Source organism: Macaca nemestrina, chromosome 13 (assembly GCF_043159975.1).
Source record: "Macaca nemestrina isolate mMacNem1 chromosome 13, mMacNem.hap1, whole genome shotgun sequence".
In the NCBI taxonomy this organism is placed as follows: domain Eukaryota; kingdom Metazoa; phylum Chordata; class Mammalia; order Primates; family Cercopithecidae; genus Macaca; species Macaca nemestrina.
In genome coordinates, this window is record NC_092137.1 from 39,248,237 (window position 1) to 39,272,219 (window position 23,983).

Here is a 23,983-nt window from a genome sequence, read left to right on the forward strand (position 1 = left end):
TCCCTAAGCCTCTGTTTCCTCATTTATAACATAGGCACAATTAAAAACATTGTAACTTCCTTAACAGGTTTTTCTTAAGACTGAAAAAGATGATGCGTATGAAAGTAATTTGTAAATTCTAAAGTACTATACAAAGAAGATGTGTTAACATTATTCGAAACTTCAGCAGCCACTCCTAATCAGGAAGTAAAATCAGACTCTTAAGCTCTCCCGCAGGGGTCTGCCAAACTATGGCCTGCAGGCCAAATCTGGCCTAGCGCCTGTTTCTGTACGGCTTGTGACCTCAGAATTGGTTTTACATTTTTAAGCAGATTTTTAAAAGTCAAAAAAGATTTTTTGATGTTTTGTTGCATGTGAAAACTAGAAGAAATTAAAATTTCTGTGTCCATAAAGTTCTATGGGAACACAGCTATGCTCATTTGTTGACATGCTGTGTATGGCTGCTTTTGCACTACAATAGCAGAGTTGGGGAATTGCAACAGAGACTGTACAGTCTGCATAACCTAAAATATTTACCATCTAGCTTTTTATGGAAACAATTTGCTGATTCCTGCTCTAGAATAAAGGGGGGAAACCTCTTTTACAGTGGACAGAAATTGCACTTGATCGAATATCTTACACTAGGCTCTCAGCAGCTGACTCATATCCTTATCCCTATCTTAGTCTGATATGGAAAGTAAATGTATAGTTTATTCCACGGCTAATTGACTTTTCCTGGAAAGGGGTCTGAGAGCTCCCTGAGAGGAGTTAGGGTTCTACATGTTTAGAAAAGGATTGGGCTTTGGCTACAACCCAGACCCCAGAGCAACCATCCTAAGTTTAAAGTTTGAAGAAGCAATAAAACTCTTGTTTTTTCTATTTATTTATTTGTGTATGTATGTATTTATTTATTGTAACATATGAATGCTATGAATGCTATAACAGTTCAGCACCTCCGTCGCCATAAAATGCAATTCATACCTAGTGTTCTGATTATCAGATAAAGTTGGTCCACATCTGATTTTCCAGGCCACAGTGGCTGGCCTGTCAGGAGCTCTGCAAAAACGCAACCAACAGCCCATATATCTACTGAAGAACCATACTGAGTATCTCCCACAAGAAGTTCAGGAGCTCGGTACCATCTCGTAGCTACATAATCGGTGTAGGCATCTCCTGGAACTGCAAATGCATCAATCAGATCAGGTAAGTCAATTCTCCCAACATGTGAACTGCTCCCAAGAACACATCAGGCATTCAGCCTTCAATAACCATCAGAGGCCATGATACTCTTAACAGTTAATGCAGTGAGGCACTAATTGAGGAAACAGTTACTGTGCATTGACATAGTAAATTTGACATTCAAGAGCACTTTAGGTAACTAACATCTATTATTACTCCAAACTGGGGCAGCGGGTGGTGTGGTAGTGATGAGGGGAATGAGAATTTCTGGAGTGTGACTTTAAGTCTAAACTGCATTGTTGGTTTCCATTTTATCATCAGCATGGGGGTTGTTGTGCGTTGAATTGCGTCCCCTCAAAAGATAGGTTGAAGTTCTAATTCTTGGTACTGTGAATGTGACCTTATTTGGAAATAAGGTTTTTGCAGATGTAATTAATTAGTTAAGATGAGGTCATACTAGATTAGGGTGGACTCTAAATCCAATGACTTGAATCCTTACAGGGACACAGAGACACAGAGAATGCCATGTCATACTGGAGGCAGAGACTGGAGTGATGCAGTTGCAAGCACAGGAATGCCAAGGTTTCCCACATCCACCAGCAGCTGGGATAGAGGCCGGGCATGGTGGCTCACGCCTGTCATCCCAGCACTTTGGGAGGCCGAGGTGGGCAGATCACTTGAGGTCAGGAGTTAGAGACCAGCCTGGGCAACATGGCAAAACCCTGTCTTTACTAAAAATACAAACATTAGCCAGGCATGGTGGTGTGTGCTTGTCGTCCTAGCTACTTGGGAAGCTGAGGCAGGAGAATCACTTGAACTTGTGGAGGCTGCAGTGAGGCGTGATCGCGCCACTGCACTCCAGCCTGGGCGATAGAGTAAGACTCTGACTCACACATATACAAAAAAGAAGCTAGGATAGAGACATGGAAGGGTCCTCTCCTAGAGCCTTCAGAGGGGATGTGGCTCTGCTGAAACCTTGATGGCAGATGTCTGGCCTCCAGAATTGTGAGAAAATAGATTTCTGTTGTTTTCAGCCACTCAGATTGTGGTAATGTATCATGGCAGCCCCAGGAAACTAATGCAGCACTAGACAATTGCATAAATTAATTTTTCTATCCAAATGTGTTACTTAGGACCCATGGTAACAAAGACCTCAATTTGACTCCTTGTACTATGTATATGAGTCCTCTGTGGTATGTGATAGACAGATGACAGAGAGCTGGGTGCACCCTCACTGCCCAGCCCTGCCCTATGCCACAGGTGTGGACTGCCTGGACCCAAGACACCTGCCTCCAAGTGGATGGAAGCCAATCCCAGAATCATCACATGACCCTGAACGATAAGGAGCCCTACACATGCATTACAGAGGAGGAACAATTGGAAAGCAGCCCGGCTTGCAGAGATGAGGTAATGCGCAATTCTCCTTAGTAAAGTCGTTGGGTAGCCCCAAAGATGCTGCCACAAAAGGCAGCTCAGAAAATAGCGGCTGCAGCTCTGGTCAGAGAACAGTCCTCATAGGAGTGGGAAAAGGAAATAATCTTACTTGCTCATTGCTCTTTTATAAAATTATATAAACTTTTAAAGGATAAAAATTAATAAATACCGTAATGGAAATTTGCAAAATGGAGAATAAGAAGGAAAATAACAACCACTAGCAATTGTCACTATTCACAGGCTATGTCAGCTGTTTTATTTGTTTGGAACATTTTTCAACTTAAAAGTCATATATGCTCACTGCAGAGAATATGAAAAAATACATAAGAAAACAGAAAGAAGGTAAATAAACCCAAGTTTTACTACCCAAAGGTACCTTGTGTTAATCTTGTGGTGTATTTTGTTTGAGTCTTTTTCTTATTTACAGCATAGTTTTGAGTGCTTTTGTGGAGGCAGGGTGATGCTGTCCCCCAGGCTAAAATGCAGTGAAACAATCATAGCTCACTGCAGCTTTGAACTCCTGGGCTCACGTGATCTTCCTGCCTCAGCCTCCTGAGTAGCTGGGACTATAGGGGCTTGAAACTATGCCTGGCTAATTTAAAAAAAAAAAAATTAAAAAAAAAATTTTTTTTTTAATTTTTATAGATGGAGGTCTCACTACGTTGCTCAGGCCGGTACAAGTACTTTTGATCATACTACATATAAAATTTTGTGTCCTGATTTTTTTCATTGAATTCTATGCATTTATCATGTTGTTATAAACTCTTCCTAAACTTGAGTTTAATGGCCGCATAACAGCTTACCAAGTGCATACGCCAGGATTTACTTTACCTTCCCCAAATTGTCCAACATTTTGTCACTACAAATAACACCACATTATTTTTCAATCATCCCTGCACAAAACTTTTTCTGTATTTAGAATTATTTCAAGGCCAGGCACACTAGCTGACGCCTATAACCTCAGCACTTTGGGAGGCCAAGGCAGGCGGATTGTGTGAGCCCAGGAGTTTGAGGCCAGCCAGAGCAACATGGTGAAATCTTGTCTCTACAAAAATAAAAATAAAAAAAATCAACCAGGCATAGTAGCACGCACCTGTGGTCCCAGCTACATGGGAGGTTGAGGCAGGAGGATAGCTTGAGCCTAGGAGGTTGAGGCTGCAGTGAGCTATGATCATATCACTGCCCTCCAGCCTGGGCTACAGAGCGAGACTCCATCTCTTTAAAAAAAAAAAAAAAAAAAAAGGAGCTGGGCTTGGTGGCTCATGCCTGTAGTCCCGGCACTTTGGGAGGCTGAAGGGGATGGATCACTTGAGCCTAGGTATTCGAGACCAGTCTGGGCAAAATGGCAAAATCTCTCTCTCTTAAAAAAAAAAAAAAAAGGGCCGGGCGCGGTGGCTCAAGCCTGTAATCCCAGCACTTTGGGAGGCCGAGGCGGGCGGATCACAAGGTCAGGAGATCGAGACCACAGTGAAACCCCGTCTCTACTAAAAATACAAAAAATTAGCCGGGCGCGGTGGCGGGCGCCTGTAGTCCCAGCTACTCAGGAGGCTGAGGCAGGAGAATGGCGGGAACCCGGGAGGCGGAGCTTGCAGTGAGCCGAGATCGCGCCACTGCACTCCAGCCTGGGCAACAGCGTGAGACTCTGTCTCAAAAAAAAAAAAAAAAAAAAGAATTATTCCTTTAGAATGATTTTCTATGAGTGGAATTATTAGATTGAGAGGTGTAAACATCACTTATAAAATTATTATTATTATTTTTGAGAAGGAGTTTCGCTCTTGTTGCCCAGGCTGGAGTTCAATGGCATGATCTCAGCTCACTACAACCTCCACCTCCCGGGTACATGCGACTCTCCTGCCTCAGCCTCCCTAGTAGCTGGGATTACAGACATGCGTCATCATGCCCAGCTAATTTTGTATTTTTAGTAGAGATGGGGTTTCTCTATGCGAGTCAGGCTGGTCTCAAACTCCTGACCTCAGGTGATCCGCCTGCCTTGGCCTCCCAAAGTGCTGGGATTACAGGCGTGGGCCACAGTGCCCATTTATAAAATTATTAAAGAAATTTATGTTCTTTGTAGAAAACTTGGAAAATACAAAAAAGCATAAAGAAGAAAATAAAAATATCACCTACCACCCAGACAGAAACCAAGTTAACCTGGGGAATAGAACTGGGATCAGTCTGTATGTGCAGCTATGTGTTCTTTTTCATTTAGCCCCATGTTGTGAGCTAGAGCATTTCTCATGTCATTAAAATCCTTTAAAAATATATTTTTACAGTATTAAGTCAGATAAATTCTTTAGCCATTTCCGTATTTCTGAATGACTGGGTTCCTCTTAATTTATTTCTCAGTAATAAATGGTTCTACAGTGAATATTATGTTGTATTATTTTGGGGGGTAGTATCTTGGATTATGAGAGATTCCTAAAAGCGAAATTAAAGATACAAAGGGCACTTACTGCTTTCTCAAGGATTTGTTCAAAATTGTGTTCCCACTAAAAACAATCTTGTGAGCTCTGTGTAGTTATTGTTTGAAAAATCTGGCTGGGCATGGGGGCTCACACCTGTAATCCCAGCACTTTGGGAGACTGAGGAGGGAGGATCACTTGAGGCCAGAAGTTCGAGATCAGCCTGGGACCCATGGTGAAACCCTGTCTCTACCAAAAATACAAAATTTAGCCCTGTGTGGTGGTATACATCTGTTGTCCCAGCTACTCGGGAGGCTGAGGTGGGAAGATTGCTTGAGCCTTGGAGGTGGAGGTTTCAATGAGCTGAGATCACGCCACTGCACTCCAGCCTGGGTGACAGAGTGAGACTCTGTCTCAAAAACAAACAAACAAACAAAAAATACTCTGCCAGCTTCATTGGTGAAGAGTAGTATTTTAATGTGCATTTATTTGATATCAGTGAAGATGAAGACTATTTCATGTTTTTAGCCTTTTCTTTCATCTGTGAACTGTCGATATCTTGCTAATTTTTCTACTCAGAGCTTTTGTGGTTTTTTTTTAAACCAATTTATATAAGCTCTTATCTATCAACCTATTACCAATTTTGAAATATTCTCTCCTTTGGTTATTGACTTTAAAATTTTTACCTCTCTGTGTATATCTATACATCTATATATAGGAGGAGCTTACATTTATTTTGTGGTAAAATATACATAATATAACATTTACCACTTAACCATTTAAGATTGTACAATTCAGTGGCATGAAGTACATTCAGTGTTGTGCAACCATCACCACCATGCACTTCCAAAATTTTCCCATCACCCCAGCCTGAAACTCTGTATCCTTTAAACAATAGCTCCCCATTCTCCCTTCCCCTAGTCCTGATAACCACTATTCTTTTTTCTGTCTCCATGAATTTGACTATTCTAGGTAGAGCATGTAAATAGAATCATATGATATTTGTCCTTTTCTGTCTGTCTTATTTCGCTTGGCTTAATGTTTTCAAGGTGCATCCATGTCATAGCATATATCAGAATTTCATTTCTTTTTAAGACTGAGTAAGATTTCATTATATGTATATACTACATTTTGTTTATCCACTCATCCTTGATGGACATTTGGGTTGTTTCCACCTTTTGTCATTGTGAATAATCCTACTATAAGCATTGGCATACAAATATCTTCAAGTCCCTGCTGTCAGTTTTTTGGGGGTATGTACCTAGAGGTGGAATTGCTGGATCATACAGTGATTTTTTGTTTAATTTTTTGAAGAACTGCCATACTGCTTTCCACAGCAGCTGCACCATGGTACATTCCCACTAGCAATGCATGAGGGCTCTAATTTCTTCACATCTTTACCAACACTTGTTATTTTGTTCTGTGTGTTTTTAAAAAATAAGAATCATCCTAATGGATGTGAAGTGGTATCTCATTGTGGTTTTGATTTGCCTATCCCTAATGATTACCTTAAGCATCTTTCATGTACTTATTGGCCATTTGTATATCTTTTTTTTTTTACTTTTTATTTTTTACATTTTTAATTTATTTTCTTTTTGAGACAGGGTCTTGCTCTCTTGCCCAGGCTGGAGTGTAGTGGTGCGATCTCGGCTCACTGCAACCTCTGTCTCCTGGGTTCAAGCTACTCTCATGCCTCAGACTCCTGAGTTAGCTGGGATTACAGGTGTGAGCCACTGCGCCCTGCCTTATATATCTGCTTTAAAGAAATGTCTATTCTGATGGTTTCTGAGGAAAATGGCGGATAGGAGGCAGGACTAACTTGCAGCTACGACTGGGACAGACAGAGCAGCGTGTGGAGACTGACATCATGAACTTTTGCTCCAAGAACTACCACAGGAACGTACCAGGAAAGCCGAGAGAATCCACAGACCCTTTGAAGACGGTGGATTACCGCTGCAGGCTCTGTGGGACAGCCAAGGAGCTCCGAAGACAAAGGTCATATTCTCCTGGGAGCTCTATGGCCCCACCCACTGCCTGATCCACCCTATGCTACCGCAGCTGATGTGCTCTTGAGAGCACCACCTCCTGGCTGGAGGTCAACCAACATAAACTAGTGCGCTTAACAAAAATAGAGCCAAGTCAACCAACATAAAACCAGTGTGCTTAACAAAAACACAACCAAGGACCCTCATGGAGTCCACTTCACTCCCCTGCTACCCTCTACCAGAGCACGTGCTGGTATCCATGGCTGAAAGACCTGACAATGGATCACATCACAGGACTCTTTGCAGACACTTAGTACCAGCCCAGAGCCTGGTAGCTTCTCTGGGTGGCTAGATCCAGAAGAGAAATAACAATCAATGCAGTTCAGCTCTCAGGAAGCCCTGTCCCTAGGGGAAAGGGGAGAGCACCACATCAAGGGAGTACCCCATAGGACAGAAGAATCTAAACAGCAGCCCTCAAGTCCCAGATCTTACCTCTGACATAGTCTACCCAAATGAGAAGAAACCAGGAAAACAATTCCAGTAACATGATGACAAAACAAGGTTCTTTTTTTTTTTTGAGGCAGAATCTTGCTCTGTCGCCTAGGCTGGAGTGCAGTGGTGTGATCTTGGCTCACTGCAACCTCTGCTTCCTGGGTACAAGTGATTCTCCTGCCTCAGCCTCCTGAGTACCTGGGACTACAGGTATGTGCTGCCATGCCCAGCTAAGTTTTGAATTTTTAGTACAGATGAAGTTTCACCATGTTGGCCAGGCTGCTCTTGAACTCCTGACCTCAGGTATCTGCTCGCCTTGGCCTCCCAAAGTGTTAAGATTACAGGCGTAAGCCACTGTGCCTGGCCCAAAACAAGGTTCTTTAACACTTCCAAAAGATCACACTAGCTCACCAGCAATGGATCCAAGCCAAGAGATAATCTCTGATTTGACAGAAAAAGAATTCAGAAGGTCAACTATTAAGCCAATCAAGGAGGCAACAGAGAAAGATGAAGTCCAACCTAAAGAAATAAAAAAAATGATACAGGATATGAGTGGAAAAATCTTCAGTGAAATAGAGAGCATAAATAAAAAAACAATCACAACTTCTGGAAATCAAGGACACACTTAGAGAAATGCAAAATGCACTGGAAAGTCTCAGCAACAGAATTGCACAAGTTCAAGAAAGAACTTCAGAGTTTGAAGACAAGGCATTCAAACTAACCCAATCTGACAAAGACAAAGAAATAAGAACTAAAAAAATGAACAAAGCCTCCAAGAAGATTGGTATTATGTTTAATGATGAAACCTAAGAATAATTGGTGTTCCCAAGGAAGAAGGGAAATCTAAAAGTTTGGAAAACATATTTGAGGGAATAATTGAGGAAAACTTCCCTGGCCTCACTAGAGATCTAGACATCCAAATACTTCTTGCTCAAAGAACACCTGGGAAATTTATTGCAAAAAGATCATCACCTAGGCACGTAGGCATCAAGTTATCTAAAGTCAAGACGAAGGAAAGAATATTAAGAACTCTGAGGCAAAAACATCAGGTACTATAAAGGAAAACCTATCAGACTAACAGCAGATTTCTCAGTAGAAACCCTACAGGCCAGAAAGGATTGAGGTCCTATCTTTAGCCTCCTTAAACAAAACAATTATCAGCCAAGAATTTTGTATCTAGTGAAACTAAGCTTCATAAATGAAGGAAAGATACAGTCTTTTTCAGACAAAGAAATGCTGAGAGAATTTGCCACTGCCAAGCCAGCACTAGAGGAACTGTTAAAAGGAGCTCTAAATCTTGAAACAAATGTTTGAAATACACTAAAATAGAAACTCCTTAAAGCATAAATCTCACAGGACCTATAAAACAGCAACACAATGAAAAAAACCCAGGGTATTCAGGCAACAAGTAGCATGATGAATAGAATAGTACCTCACATCTCAATACTGATGTTGGATATAAATGGCCTAAATGGTCCACTTAAAAGATACAGAATGGCAGAGTGGATAAAAATTCACCAACCAAGTATCTGCTGTCTTCATGAGACTCATCTGACACACAAGGACTCACATAAGCTTAAGGTAAAGGAGGGAAAAAAGGTATTCCCTGCAAATGGATACCAAAAGTGAGCAGGAGTAGCTATTCTCATATCAGACAAAACAGACTTTAAAGCAACAGCAGTTAAAAAAGACAAAGAGAGACATTATATAATGATAATAAAAAAAATTGTCCAACAGGTAAATATCACAATCCTAAATATATATGCACCTAACATTGGAGCTCCCAAATTTATAAAACAATTACTACTAGACCTAAGAAATGAGATAGTAACACAATAATAGTGGGGGATTTCAATACTCACTGACAACACTAGACAGGTCATTAAGACAGAAAGTCAACAAAGAAACAATGGACTTAAACTATACCCTACAACAAATGGACTTAACAGATATTTACAGAATATTCTACCCAACAACTGCAGAATATACATTCTGTTCATCAGCACATGGAACATCTGCCAAGATAGACCATATAATAGGCCACAAAACAAAAAAATTAAAGAAAATTGAAATTATAGCAAGAACTGTCTCAGACTACAGTGGAACAGAATTGGAAATCAACTCCAAAAGGAATCCTCAAAACTATGCAAATACATGGAAATTAAATGACCTGCTCCTGAATGATTGTTGAGTCAACAATGAAATCAAGATGGAAATTTTAAAATTATTTGAACTGAACAATAATAGGACACAACCTATCAAAACCTCTGGTATACAGCAAAGGCAATGCTAAGAGGAAAGTTTATAGCATTAAATGCCTACATCAAAAAGTCTGAAAGAGCACAAATAGACAATCTAAGGTCACACCTCAAGGAGCTAGAGAAACAGGAAAAAAACAAACCTAAACCCAGCAGAAGAAAAGAAATAACCAAGATCAGAGCAGAAGTAAATGATATTGAAACAACAACAACAAAAAACCCTACAAAAGATAAATGAAACAAAAATCTGGTTCTTTGAAAAGATAAATAAAATTGATAGGCCGTTAGCAAGATTAACCAATAAAAGAAGAGAGAAGATCAAAGTAAGCTCAATTAGAAATGAAACAGGAGATATTACAACTGATACCACAGAAATACAAAAGATCACTCAAGGCTCCTATGAATACCTTTACGCACATAAACTAGAAAACCTAGAGGAGGATGGATAAATTCCTGGAAATATACAACCCTCCTAGATTAAACCAGGAAGAAATAGAACCTCTGAACAGACCAATAACAAGCAGCGAGATTGAAATGATAATTAAAAAGTTACCAATGAAAAAAAAGTCCAAGACCAGAGAGATTCACAGCTAAATTCTATCAGACATTCAAAGAAAAATTGGTACCAATCCTACTGACACTATTCCAAAAGACAGAGAAAGGGAATCCTCTCTAAATAATTCTATGAAGCCAGTATCACCCTAATAACAAAACCAGGAAAGGACATAACAAAAAAAGAAAACTACAGACCAATGTCCGTGATGAACATAGATGCAAAAATCCTCAACAAAATACTAGCTAACCAAATCCAACAGCATACCAAAAAGATAATCTGCCATGATCAAGTGGGTTTTGTACCAGGGATGCAGGGATGGTTTAACATCTGCAAGTCAATAAATGCGATACACCACATAAACATAATTAAAAACAAAAATCACAAGGTCATCTCAATAGATGCAGAAAAAGCATTTGACAAAATTCAGCGTTGCTTTATGATGAAAACCCTCAGCAAAATCAGCATAGAAGGGACATACCTTAAGGTAATAAAAGTCATTGAGGACAAACCCACAGTCAACATTATACTGAATAGGGAAAAGTTGAAAGCATTTCCCCTGAGCACTGGAACAAGATAAGGCGATGCCCACTTTCACCACTCCTATTCAACATAGTACTGGAAATCCTAGCCAGAGCAATCAGACAAGAGAAAAAAATAAAAGGCATCTAAATTGGTAAAGAGGAAGTCAAACTTTTGCTGTTGGCTGATGACATGATCATAAACCTAGAAAACCCTTAAGACTCATTCAAAAAGCTCCTAGAACTAGTAAATGAATTCAGCAAAATTTTAGGATAACAAAATTAATGTACACAAATTAGTAGCCCTGCTATACACCAACAACAACCAAGCTGAGAATCAAACCAAGAACTCAACCCCCTTTATAATAGCTGCAAAAACCAAAATACTTAGGAATATACTTAACCAAGGAGGTGAAAAACCTCTACAAGGAAAACTACAAAACATTGCTGAAAGAAATCATAGATGACACAAACAAATGGAAACACCTCCTATGCTCATGGATGGGTAGAATCAATATTGTGAAGATGACCATACTGCCAAAAGCAACCTACAAATCCAACATAATTCCTATCAAAATACCCCCATCATTCTTCACAGAACTAGAAAAAACAATCCTAAAATTCATATGGAACCAAAAAAAGAGCCTGCATAGCCAAAGCAAGACTAAACAAAAAGAACAAATCTGGAGGGATTACCCTACCTGACTTCAAACTATACTATAAGGCCATAGTTATCAAAGCAGTATGGTATTGGTATCAAGACAAGCATATAGACCAATGGAACAGAATAGAGAACCCAGAAATAAAGCCAAATACTTATAGTCAAATGATCTTTGACAAAGCAAACAAAAACATAAAGTGATGAAAGGACACTGTATTAAACAAATGGTGCTGGTATAATTGGCAAGCCACATGTAGAAGAATGAAACTGGATCCTCACCTCTCACCTATACAAAAATCATCTCAAGATGGATCAAAGACTTAAATCTAAGACCTGAAACCATAAAAATTCTAGAAGATAACACTGGCTTAGGCAAAGACTTCTCATGACCAAGAACCCAAAAGCAAATGCAACAAAAACAAAGATAAATACATGGAACTTAAACTAAAAAGCTTCTGCACAACAAAAGAAATAATCAGCAGAGTAAACAGACAACCCACAGAGTGGGAGAAAATCTTCACAATCTATACATCCAACAGAGGACTAATATCCAGAATCTACAAGGAACTCAAACAAATCAGCAAGAAAAAAACAAATAATACCATCAAAAAAGTGGGCTAAGGACATGAATAGACAGTTCTCAAAAAACAAAAACATGAAAAAAATGCTCAACATCACTGATTATTAGGGAAATGCAAATCAAAACCATAATATGATACCACCTTACTCCTGCAAGAATGGCCATAACAAAAAAAAAACAAAAATAAAAAACAAAAAACAAAACAAAACTATAGATGTTGGCATGGATGTGGTGAAAAGGGAACACTTTTATACTTTGGAGGGAATCTAAATTAGTACAATCACTATGAAAAACTGTGGAGATTTCTTAAAGAACTAAAAGTAGATCTACCATTTGATCCAGCAGCCCCACTCCTGGGTATCTACCAATAGGAAAAGAAGTCATTATATAAAAAATATACTTGGCCGGGCACGGTGGCTCAAGCCTGTAATCCCAGCACTTTGGGAGGCCAAGACGGGCGGATCACGAGGTCAGGAGATCGAGACCATCCTGGCTAACACGGTGAAACCCCGTCTCTACTAAAAAAATACAAAAAACTAGCCGGGCGAGGTGGCGGGCGCCTGTAGTCCCAGCTACTCGGGAGGCTGAGGCAGGAGAATGGCATGAACCCGGGAGGCGGAGCTTGCAGTGAGCTGAGATCCGGCCACTGCACTCCAGCCCAGGCGACAGAGGGAGACTCCGTCTCAAAACAAAAAACAAAACAAAACAAAATATATATATATACTTGCACACGCATGTTTATAGCAGCACACTTGCAACTGAAAAAATACGGAACCAGCCCAAATGACCATCAATCAACAAGCAGATAAAGAAAATGTGGTATATATATATATACCACAGAATACTACTCAGTCATACAAAGGAACAAAATAATGGCATTTGCAGCAACCTGGATGGAATTGGAGACCATTATTCTAAGTGAAATAACTCAGGAATAGAAAACCAAACATCTATGTTCTAATAAGTGGGAGCTAAGCTACAAGGACACAAAGGCATAAGAATAATACAATGGACTTTGGGGACTCAGGGGAAAGGGTGTGGGGGGCGGTGAGGGATAAAAGACTACACATTGGGCACAGTGTACACTGCTCAGGTGGTGGGTGAACCAAAATCCCAGATATCACCACTGAAAAAATTATTCACATAGCCAGGTGTGGTGGCTAACACCTGTAATCCCAGCACTTTGGGAGGCCAAGGCAGGCAGATGACGAGCTCAGAAGTTCAAGACAAGCCTGGCCAACATTGAGAAAACCCATCTCTACCAAAAATAAAAAAAAATTACCTGGGTGTGGTGGCGTGTTCCTGAAGTTACAGCTACTCAGGAGGCTGAGACAGTAGAATTGCCTGAACCCAGGAAGTGGAGTTTGCGGTGAGCCGAGATCTCACCATGGCACTCCAGCCTAGGCAACAAGGCAAGACTCTGGACTCTGTCTCAAACAAAACAAAACAAAACGAACTTTTTCATGTAACCAAACACCACCTGTTCCCCAAAAACCTATTGAAATAAAACAAAAAAAAGAAATGTCTATTCAAGTCCTTTGGCCACTTTCAAATTAGTTTTTGTTATTGAGTTATAGTTCTGAACATTCTGGATATTAATTCTTTATTAGGTATAAATCTGCTAATATTTTCTCCCTTTCCATGGGTTGCTTTTCATTCTGTTTATAGTGTCCTTTGATGCACAGAAGTTTTTAATTTTGATGAAGTGCAATTTCTCTATTTTTCCTTTTGTGGCTTGTGCTTGTGGTGTCACCTTCAAGAAATCACTGTTAAATCCAATGTCATGAGGCGTTTGGTCTATGTTTTCTTCTAAGAGTTTTACAGCTTTCTTTCTTTTTCTTTCTTTCTTTCTTTTCTTTTTTTTCTTTTTTTGAAATCTGCAAGTCTGTTTTATTTCCATTAGAAAAATATTATCCATATTAAATTTTGGTCCACTTTCTTCTCCTTGACCTCAAATTTAAACACTTAAATTTTACTCAAGTAGAAGCAGAATCACATACCTGACATGAAAACTAAATCATTCACATCATTAGTTTGAATTAGATATGTTCTTGATTATTTCTCAGGAATAATTACTCTTCTTTCCTACCTGTTATTTCTCTTTTATTTATTGAGTAACTATGTAATGGGTATCTCTTTCCTATATTCAGTAATACAGGTGTAATTTAAAACAGTAACTGGATTCCTTCTCTAATCTTCAGTTCATGTTTAACTCTCCCTATTATATGGTATTTCCATAATAACTTCAGATATTTTCATCAAGCTCACACTGTCATCAATTGTGGAAATTAAAAGGTTAATTAAGATGTTACATCAGTTGTAGATATTAAAATGTTGACAATTCCGGACTACAAAGCACTGGCCCACTTATAGTGATGCTGTTGTCAGCGGTGCTTGGACAGCTACTGCTTCACTTTCAATTTGGCTACCTTTGGGCAAAGCAGCAACTTGGTAAGCAGCTCTAGCAGGAAAATTACTCTTGAAATACTGTTTGTAGACTTCATTGACAGTATTGAAGTCGTTTATGTCAGCCAGAAGAACAGCTGTTTTCACCACATTAGTGAAGTCATAGCCTGCAGCTTTCAGAATTTCACCCATGTTTTTAAGAGCTTGTTTAGCTTCTTCTGCTATCCCTCCTGACACAAGCTGTCCACTTGAAGGGTCCATGCCTATCTGTCTTGAAATGTAAATGGTCCTGTTGACTAACACAGCTTGACTGTAGGGTCCAATGGCCCCTGGAGCTTTTGCGGTGCTGATCACCCTTTTGATCAAGGATGACATGGCTAAGTCTTCCCTCTTGCAGCCCCTTCAGGAGAAGAAGCCCCAGCGCCTCTCCTACAGCTTTATTTCTGATGTTTACGTTGGTGATTCATTTTGGTGAGTATAATGTAAGGTAAAGGTCCAACTTCCTTCTTTTGCATGTGGATATCCAATAGGAGCTTACATTTTTATGTGGATGTCTATTGAGCCACTGTTAGCATTTTATCACATAATGGGACCCCCTCCTTTGCCTTTCTCATTATAAATGGCCAACAATGACCCCAGCAATGACTCATACCAGTACTTAGAAGACTTAAGCTGTAACCAGTGCCTGAGCTCATGTCTTGTGGAGGTTTAAGCCAGCACTAACAAGTTGGCAGTGCCTTGTATTACCACTTTGCTTATAATAATATGGCAAAAGGTATCATTATTGGAATTGCCACAGTGGGTTCACCATTCAGACTTCTGGATGTGTTCATGCAGTCAAAATTTCTGAGACAGATGACCCTAATATTGAACTCAGTTCTAAGGTTCTTCATTCAGACAAGAATGACTATGTTTGCTACAGGAAAACTCAGTAGGAAAGCTGACTTGCATATTCAGCACAGAAATGCAAAGGAAAATGAAAAAGGAAGGGAAAAAAAGAATGCATATTCATGAAAAATTAAAAATATTTATATTTTCAGCAGTATTGCCAGTTTAAGAAGCTTTGCCAGCCCATGGAGAAAAATCCCTAAAAGGAACAATTGTGAGGTAACTTTCATATGAAATGCTGCTCTTATGTTCTTAATGCTTGTAATGGCATATCTGTGTAGGTTTTTTCACTTATTTTTGTGACTAAATTGGGTATTTTGGTGGTATATAATGGATTTCCAGGAAAAAAACCCCAAATCTATGACACCGGATCTATACCATGCATTGGATGACTAACATTCACTTAATTTCCTAAATTGAGGGTCATATGTATTTCAGTAATTTTTTTCTATGTATTTCCTGTATAGTTGAGATCATACTGTATACATACGCTTTCACTTTTCTTTTTCTCTTACCGTGTCTTAAACGTTTTCCGATGCCACTGAAACTCTGCAAACATCCCTGCTAATGGCAGCCCAGCATTTCCTGATACTGATGCACCATGGTACTATGTGCAGCGTTCGTAACTCGGTAGTTTTCCAGTGTTTGTCTATTTCCCTTTTCAGCCCCATGGCACAGGGACCAATTATCATTAGGATCCTATTATCTTTACCACAAAGCACAGCAACCTCAGAAAGCCTTGATCGGTTTTTGTTTTTGCCCAACCCTTCCACATGCATTGCCAAGTCACTCGTGTTTGGGTGCCGTCAGGATACCGATTATGTCCACACCCAGACTGCGAGGTTTATGTTGCTAATACATCTATTTGTCTGTTGCAAAGTTCTAGATTGAGGGAGAAACAATTATTTGTCTCCCTTTCCCTTCAGTTCCTCCTTGCCTGGAATGATCTCCTTTTTCTTAGCACTGTCTCTGAATCGTCTCTTTAATTTTCAGTTTACTCTTCTAGTCTCACCAGCTCCATGAAGTTTTTTTCAACCACTCTCGCCCACATTAATATCTCCCTCCAGGGAACCGTCTGCACCTTCACTTTAGTACTTTATTGCCAATCATCTTGTATTATTCTTTGTTTCTTTTACTGTAGATAATAAGTGCATGAAGAGCAGAAATGCTTTTAGAATTCTTTTCCTTTCCTATGAGGTAAAGCACAGAAAGGTGACATCCAATAAATTCTAGACGAATGGAGCAGAGTTGAAGTGCAAACGAATGTACTGACTAAAAGGCTAAAGTGAGATTTTCCTTTTTTAATAACAACAATACAATATTTGGCACATGTCCAATATCCAAAGTAAGAATTTAAACCATGTCATTTTATCATCATCTGAACTGGATATTAGTAAAAAAAAATTGCTACTTACTCAGAATTCGTGCAAACCCAAAGTCACAGATCTTGATTATTCCTTGTTTAGTTATTAGAATATTTTCAGGTTTTACATCTCTGTGAATACACTGTAAGATCATTATTTGATTATTTTTCTGAACCACCAAAATGACAAAGAATAAACATTAACTACTAGTTTAATAGATACACAGCCTATGAGATAAAAACAAATGTGGGCTTCCTTCACTTTTCTAAAAGAACTTAAATTGGCAGTTTTTCACTTGTAACTCTTGTCATACCCAAATTAAAACATTTATTAAAATATTGTTTTATTATTGAAATAATTAAAATTATAATTGTATGTGAAAACCGTCTCTTTTTTTTTTAAAGAAGGGATTATCAGGCTAGGTGTGGTGGCTATGTCCACAATCCCAGCACTTTGAGAGGCTGAGGCAGGAGGATAACTTGAAGCCAGGAGTTTGAGACCACCCTGGGCAATGCACTGAGACCCTGTCTCTACAAAAAAGTTAAAAAATTAGCCAGGCGTGGTGGCATGCACTTGTGGTCCTAGCTACTCAGGAGGCTGAGGCTGAAGGATCATTTGAGCCTGGAAGGTTGAGGCTGCAGTGAGCTATGATCACACTGCACAGAGCCTGAGCAACTGAGCTAGACCCTGTCTCAAAAACAAATAAATAAAAATAAAAAATTAAATTCAAGAAGAGAGTATCATACAATTCTTTCACTTTTTGCTGGTCCCTGTTTAAACTGTATGAGGTAAAACCTTAAATGAGATTAGACTCAGAGTACCTCTAATAACTGCTGCCACCCAAGAGTCACAATTAAGGTTGAAAAACTTGCAGATTTGAGAAATTAGAAAAACATTTAAATGATAACAAAAAGCAAAATTCACTTATAATTAGAATGACCATATTATTTACATCCAAATCAGGAGACTTCCAAGTGTGAAGGAGGGGCCTATTAATAATCATGCCAGGACAATAGGCACAAACCAGGACTGCCTGGGTGAGCTGGGGCGCACAATCCCCCACTTAGCAGAGATTCCGAAGCATTCCTCGTCAGGAGATGGGCATCATTTCCACATCCTCACCACGGAGCTATCCTGGAACGATCAGCAACACTCCTGAGATGGCCCACGATGTTGTCAGAATCCCTACTGGGAAAGTGGGACCTGTAGCACGCTGACCTCACTCGCTCTGTCGCCCAGGCTGGAGTGCAGTGGCGCGATCTTGGCTCACTGCAAGCTCCGCATCCTGGATTAAAGCGATTCTCCTGCCTCAGCCTCCCGAGTAGCTGGGACTACGGGTGTGTCCCGAGTAGCTAGACAGGCGCTCACCACCATGCCCGGCTAATTTTGTATTTTTAGTAGAGATGGGTTTCACCATCTTGTTGTCCAGTCTGGTCTTGAATTACTGAGCTCAGGTGATCCGCCCACCTCTGCCTCCCAAAGTGCCGGGATTACAGGCGTGAGCCACCGCGCCTGGACCCCGCTATGCTTTCATATGCAGCGGCCTTACAATTTGCTGCCGAATCATAATGACCCTGAATGAAGCAGATGCTCCTCGCCGGACAAGAGCGGCCCGGCTAGGGGCCTGGGTGAGGGCAGGCTGAGTAAGCCCGCGCGCGCATGGGCATTCCAGAAATGGGTTTCCATGTTGCGGAGGTGCTGTGAGAAAACAGCTCAGACCTTACCCTTCAGAACTTCCCGTTTATCCACGCTCCCAAAAAAGAAAATGGATGAAAATAATATCGATCTCCATCACTGGGCCCTCACAGGGAACTCTGTACTTTTCAAAGCACTTTCAATTCAAAGCATGAATTATTTCATCCTTGCAACAATCCTGTGATTGCAAGTGGCCGCTGACAGAGTACATGAATTGAGTGTCACAATAATCAACTCCTTCTGCCTCCCTCTCTGCTACGCTGTCAGGCCCTTTAAGCATTTTTGTCAATTTGACAATTCTGAAATGGTTGTCTTTGGTTCTCTAATAGCTATCTAGGAAGAGAAAAAGAGCTGAGCCCTAAATTCATTTTAGGTTGCAGAAATGACACTGGTAGCAGGAGCTTGTTCCTATTTAGTCTCAATTACTGTCAACTGCTTCGTAATTTGTATGAAGAGCAGTTAGAAGAAACTTTTTTAGGTCTCTTAAAAGTACTAAGGCCTTAGACACTAATTAGAAAAAACACATAGGCCGGGCATGGTTGCTGATGCCTGTAATCCTTGCACTTCGGGAGGCCAAGTTGGGCGGATCGCTTGAGCCCAGGAGTTTGATACCAGCCTGGGCCCAATGGTGAAAGTCAGTCTCCACAAAAAATACAAAAATTAGCCAGGTGTGTGGTGTGCACCTTTAGTCCCAGCTACACAAGAGGCTGAGATGGGAGGATGGCTTGTGCCCAGGAGGTGGAGGTTGCAGTGAGCCAAGATGGCACCACCACACTCTAGCCTGTCTGACAGAGTGAGACCCTGCCTCAAAAAAAAAAAAAAATTGTTGGAATATAAATGAACATAGTTTTGATATCCTACCTTTTAAGCAACACACTTAAGAAATTTAGACTAACACTCTGAGTCAGTAACACTCACTTATAGTTGGTGATTACATTAGAACAGGTTACGTCCTTTAAATGAGTTTGCATCAAATTCTAGAATTTCTAGACTATGTGTAGCATTACCAAGTAAATGGATTTACATCGATATCTGTCCATTGGCCTATACATATGTTTTCTGGATCTAATCCATGTGAAATTTATAGCACTTATTTTTCAACCAAATATACAAAAGGAAATGAAGTATTGACATATCCCAAAGAAACAGGAACATTTATTGGTATAGGAGCAGGTAGGAGAAGTTACTGATAAAGAGTGAGAGGATACTGAAGAAATTTAAAAGGGAGTAAAAATAATTGGAACCTGGCTGGGTGCGGTGGTTCATGCCTGTAATCCCAGCACTTTGGGAGGCTGAGGCAGGCAGATCACCTGAGGTCAGGAGTTCGAGACCAGCCTGGCCAACATGGTGAAACCCTGTCTCTAATAAACATACAAAAATTAGCCAGGCGTGGTTGTGGATGCCTGTAATCCCAGCTACTCAGGGGGCTGGCTGACGCAGGAGAATCGCTTGAACCTGGGAGGTGGAGGTTGCAGTGAGCTGCAGTTGTGCCACTGGACCCCAGCCTGGGTGACATAGCAAGACTCTGTCTCAAAATAAATAAATAAAAATTAAAAAATAAAATTAAAAAATAAATAATTGGAACCATAAGAAACAGGGCATGGGGGAGAAGAAGATGCTTAGAAATAAAGCATTCACCTACTCCACTGCAAAGCCACACTCAATGCAAACTCTCTGCAATGCCTCTTGCAATCAGCTTATTTTCCCTCAAAGAACAAGAAGCATGCAAGTCTCTGTTAATAAAATAATTTTAATAAATTGAGTTTTATACACAGCTTTTAAAAATTATTTATTTATTTATTTTTTTGAGACGGAGTCGCTCTTTGTTACCCAGGCTGGAGTGCAGTGGCATGATCTCGGCTCACTGCAACCTCTGCCTCCCGGGTTCAAGTGATTCTCCTGCCTGTCAGCCTCCTGAGTCGCTGAGATTACAGTCGCCCACCACCACACCTGGCTAATTTTTTGTATTTTTTAGTAGAGATGGGGTTTCGCCATGTTGGCCAGGCTGGTCTTGAACTCCTGACCTCAGGTGATCCACCTGCCTCAGCCTCCCAAAGTGCTGGGATTACAGGCATGAGACACCACGCTCGGCCTTGTACACAGCTTTTAGCAACATTGCTCAGGTTCGGTTGTTGTGGCTGATGGGCAATCTTTTTTTTTGGCTCACAAGCGAGCCAAAAGAGATATCTATGGTATTTTAAAACCGACTTTTAACTTTAAAATCATCTCTGCAAACTTGCACACCAGAAATTGCTTCTTAAATAGCCTGATAAAAACAATAAATAGGTTTTTTTTTATTATCTGATAAATTTATTCTCTTGGAGCCTTAGGCATGGATGCTCATACAGCAAGGAGAGAAAAGGGACCCCTCCTCAACAACCAAAACATAAGGATCAACAAGATGCTGATGGAGGTTGCAGCCTGGCCTGCTCCTATGTCAGAAGTCATTTTTGCCAGCTGGGCATGGTGGCTCATGCCTGTAATCCTAGCTCTTTGGGAGGCCAAGGTGGGAGGATCGCTTGAGGTCAGGGGTTTGAGACCACCCTGGGCAACACAATGAAACTATCACTACCAAAAAAAAAAAAATTTTTTTTTAATTAGCCATGCATGGTGGCATGTGTAGTCCCAGTTCCTTGGGAGGCTAAGGTGAAAGGATTGTTTGAGCATGGGAGGCTGAGGTTGCAGTGAGCCGTGAAGGTGCCACTGCATTCTAGCCTGGGCAACAGACCAAGATCCTGTCTCAGGAAAAAAAAAAAAAAAAAAAAGTCATTTTTGCCATTTTGAGATGAAGCCCCTTTCCCCTTTTTCTCTAATCAATACAGCAAATATATAAAAATCCATGGGATCATTATGGTGTTAAATGGATCACTTTGGTTACCTCACTCTAGTGATATTATAGGGTAAAACAGAACCAAATGAGTAGGTATTTTCTTAAGTCCTGCGCTTCTCCAAATTTAATGTGCACATGAACCACCTGGAGCTCTGGTTAAAATGCAGACTCTGATTCAGCAGGTCTGTAGAGGACCTCAGAGTCAGCATTTCTAACAAGCTCCCAGGTGATCTCTATGAACCATAGTTGGAGTAGCAAGGCCTGAATCCCTTGGTACTTTAACCTTCAGTGTCCTGCTTAGGATCTCGACTCTGGAGATGATAAGGTACACATGGTCTCTACAGGTTGAAAGCTGTGAGTCGTCAGCAACACCACTGGGTCAGATTGCCTTTTCTATCCTTTGAGACTATCATGGGAGTTCCTTTAAAAATAAGGAGAGTATGAAGGTTTTAGTTGTATTATTGTGACAGCTTTATATATGGCTTAGATTTTTTTTCTTTGCATGCATGTTAATTATAGATAAATAAAAAGACAGATACACAAAGGCTTACCATAAGAAAATGAGAAGGAATTTCCATCTTGGAGGATGCAAATTTGTCTGAAAAATTATCTTTTTTTTGAGACAGAGTCTTGCTCTGTCACCCAGGCTGGAGGGCAGTGGCCTGATCTTAGCTCACTGTAACTGCTGCCTCCCGAGTTCAAGTGATTCTTCCACCTCAGCATCCTGAGTAGTAACTGGGATTACAGGCATGCATTACCATGCCCGGAAAATTTTTGTATTTTTAGTAGAGAGAGGGTTTCACCATGTTGGCCAGGCTGGTCTTGAACTCCTCACCTCAGGTAATCTGCCCACCTCAACCTCCCAAAGTCCTGGGATTACAGGCATGAACCGCCATGCCTGGCCTGAAAAAGCATTTGTTTTTAATAGAGGCCATATATTATCAATCAGAAGTTTTTGGTGTTTTAAAGCTTCGGGTATAGAATGTCTTGTTCCAAGCGCAGAAATGATGGCAGTTGCATTGGTCTACAAAAATGTTTGGGTCCACTGGAAATAGTCACAATCAGTTAGGCAGTTTGGGTTGACTGACTGACTGACTCATTCAACCAACCAACCATTGATCCATCCATCCATCCATCCATCCATCCATCCAGTTATTAAATAAATATTTATTGAGCACCCTTTATATTAAAATATCCAATTTAGGTGTTAAAGAGATACAAAGATAAAGCAGCCACAGACATTGCATTCAAGCTTATAACCAAGTACCCGGAAAGTGTCTGGTTATGTAGGGATAAACACTTGTGGTAAGTGGTATTTTTAGAAATCATTTTAACTACCCATAAAACTCCTGCAGCAACTTTGATACCTCCTATAGCATGGTGGAAAGCAACACAGATAAGGATTCCATTTGGCATCATCTTTATTAAGTATCAGAAAGCATAATTTGCATCATGAAAAATAGGTTTACATAGTTTGTGAAAAATATCCCTCTACATTAATAGAAAATAAAAGCTTTTGATTTAACCTAATAAAAACTTCACTGACTTTCCTAAAAGTAAAGAAAGCTTCCCCTCCATACTGAAATGTATTCCCATGATCTTATACTTTCTTTTTCAGCAATCCTAGACTGCTATGATAGACATTCTGCTGGCATCAAAACTGACCATATGGTACTCTGCATCATTGCCTCAGCACTGTCTCTGTCTAGGCACCAACTCAAAAGGGCTAGATATATTTTTTAAAAGCTATCACTGGCTGAGTGCAGTGGTTCACACCTGTAATCCTCGCACTTTGGGCAGCCAAGGCAGGAGTTTGAGGCCAGCCTGGGCAAGATAGTGAGACCCCCGTCTCTATAGAAACAAAAATTGGCTGAGTGTAGTGGCATGTGCCTGTAGTCCCAGCTACTCAGGGAGGCTGAAGTGGGAGAATCACTTGAGCTCAGGAGTTTGAGGCCCAAGTGCGCTATGATCACGCCACTGTACTCCAGCCTGGGCAACGGAGTGAGACTGTCGCAAAAATATAATGATATAGAGCAAAGGTACCAGGAGCCAACTTGAAGAAGCTCTCATTGGCCTAAGATGGGAAAATCTGAGCATCGGAGAGACCAATAACAGCAAAGAATTGAAAACACCACAATACAAAATTTGTGTTTATAATGGTGCTCCAGCCACCTCTCCCCAAAACTTGTCACGGTTGCTAAGATACCAGCTCATCACCCTGAGTGTTGATAAATAAAAGTAGCCAGAATCCATGAGGGTGAGTTCTTTTCTATACAATTCCAATTATTAAATGCAGAAGGAATAACAATTAGAAAATCACTGTCATGAAATACTAGATGCAGACAATAATCATCACTGGATGCTAAAACCACCAGGGAAACAACGTTGACAGGGAAAATGATAACGAGGGGACCAAACGAATACCTCCTGAGCCCACTCATCAATTTTAACGTTCTCGAAAGTGGGACAAGTGGATGCTATGCACTCATGATGGGGATGCGACAGGAAGTGTACAGCACCACATAGGAGGCGTTCTTATCTAAAAGAAAGCTGAACCTGAATATGATCAAGCCTCTAGATATAAACTCCAATTTACAGGAAATACAAGTGAAAGAACAAGTTAAGTTACGTACAGGAAACAGCCAAAATTATTTCTCTAACATAGTCGTATTCAAAGTGTGGTTCTTGAACCAGCAGCTTCAGTAGCATCTGGGAAAAATAGGAGACATGCACATTCTTGGGGCCCTGCCTCAGAC

The 23,983-nt window shown here is 40.4% G+C and overlaps 1 protein-coding gene and 1 pseudogene across 5 annotated transcripts in view; both read right to left on the bottom strand.

Annotated features, from left to right (window-relative positions):
* LOC105464892 (cyclin dependent kinase like 4) overlaps positions 1–23,983 on the bottom strand; it is a 78,319-nt gene that overhangs the window by 14,010 nt on the left and 40,326 nt on the right. For all 5 annotated transcript variants that reach the window (XM_011713015.3, XM_011713013.3, XM_011713014.3 and 2 more), the window contains exons 5-6: positions 16,754–16,844; positions 961–1,158 (exon numbers count right to left, since the gene is read on the bottom strand). In XM_011713015.3, the coding sequence (XP_011711317.2) occupies positions 961–1,158; positions 16,754–16,844 (289 nt within the window). The remainder of the gene's footprint in view (positions 1–960; positions 1,159–16,753; positions 16,845–23,983) is intronic.
* Positions 13,623–15,841, bottom strand: LOC105464891 (2-iminobutanoate/2-iminopropanoate deaminase pseudogene; annotated as a pseudogene).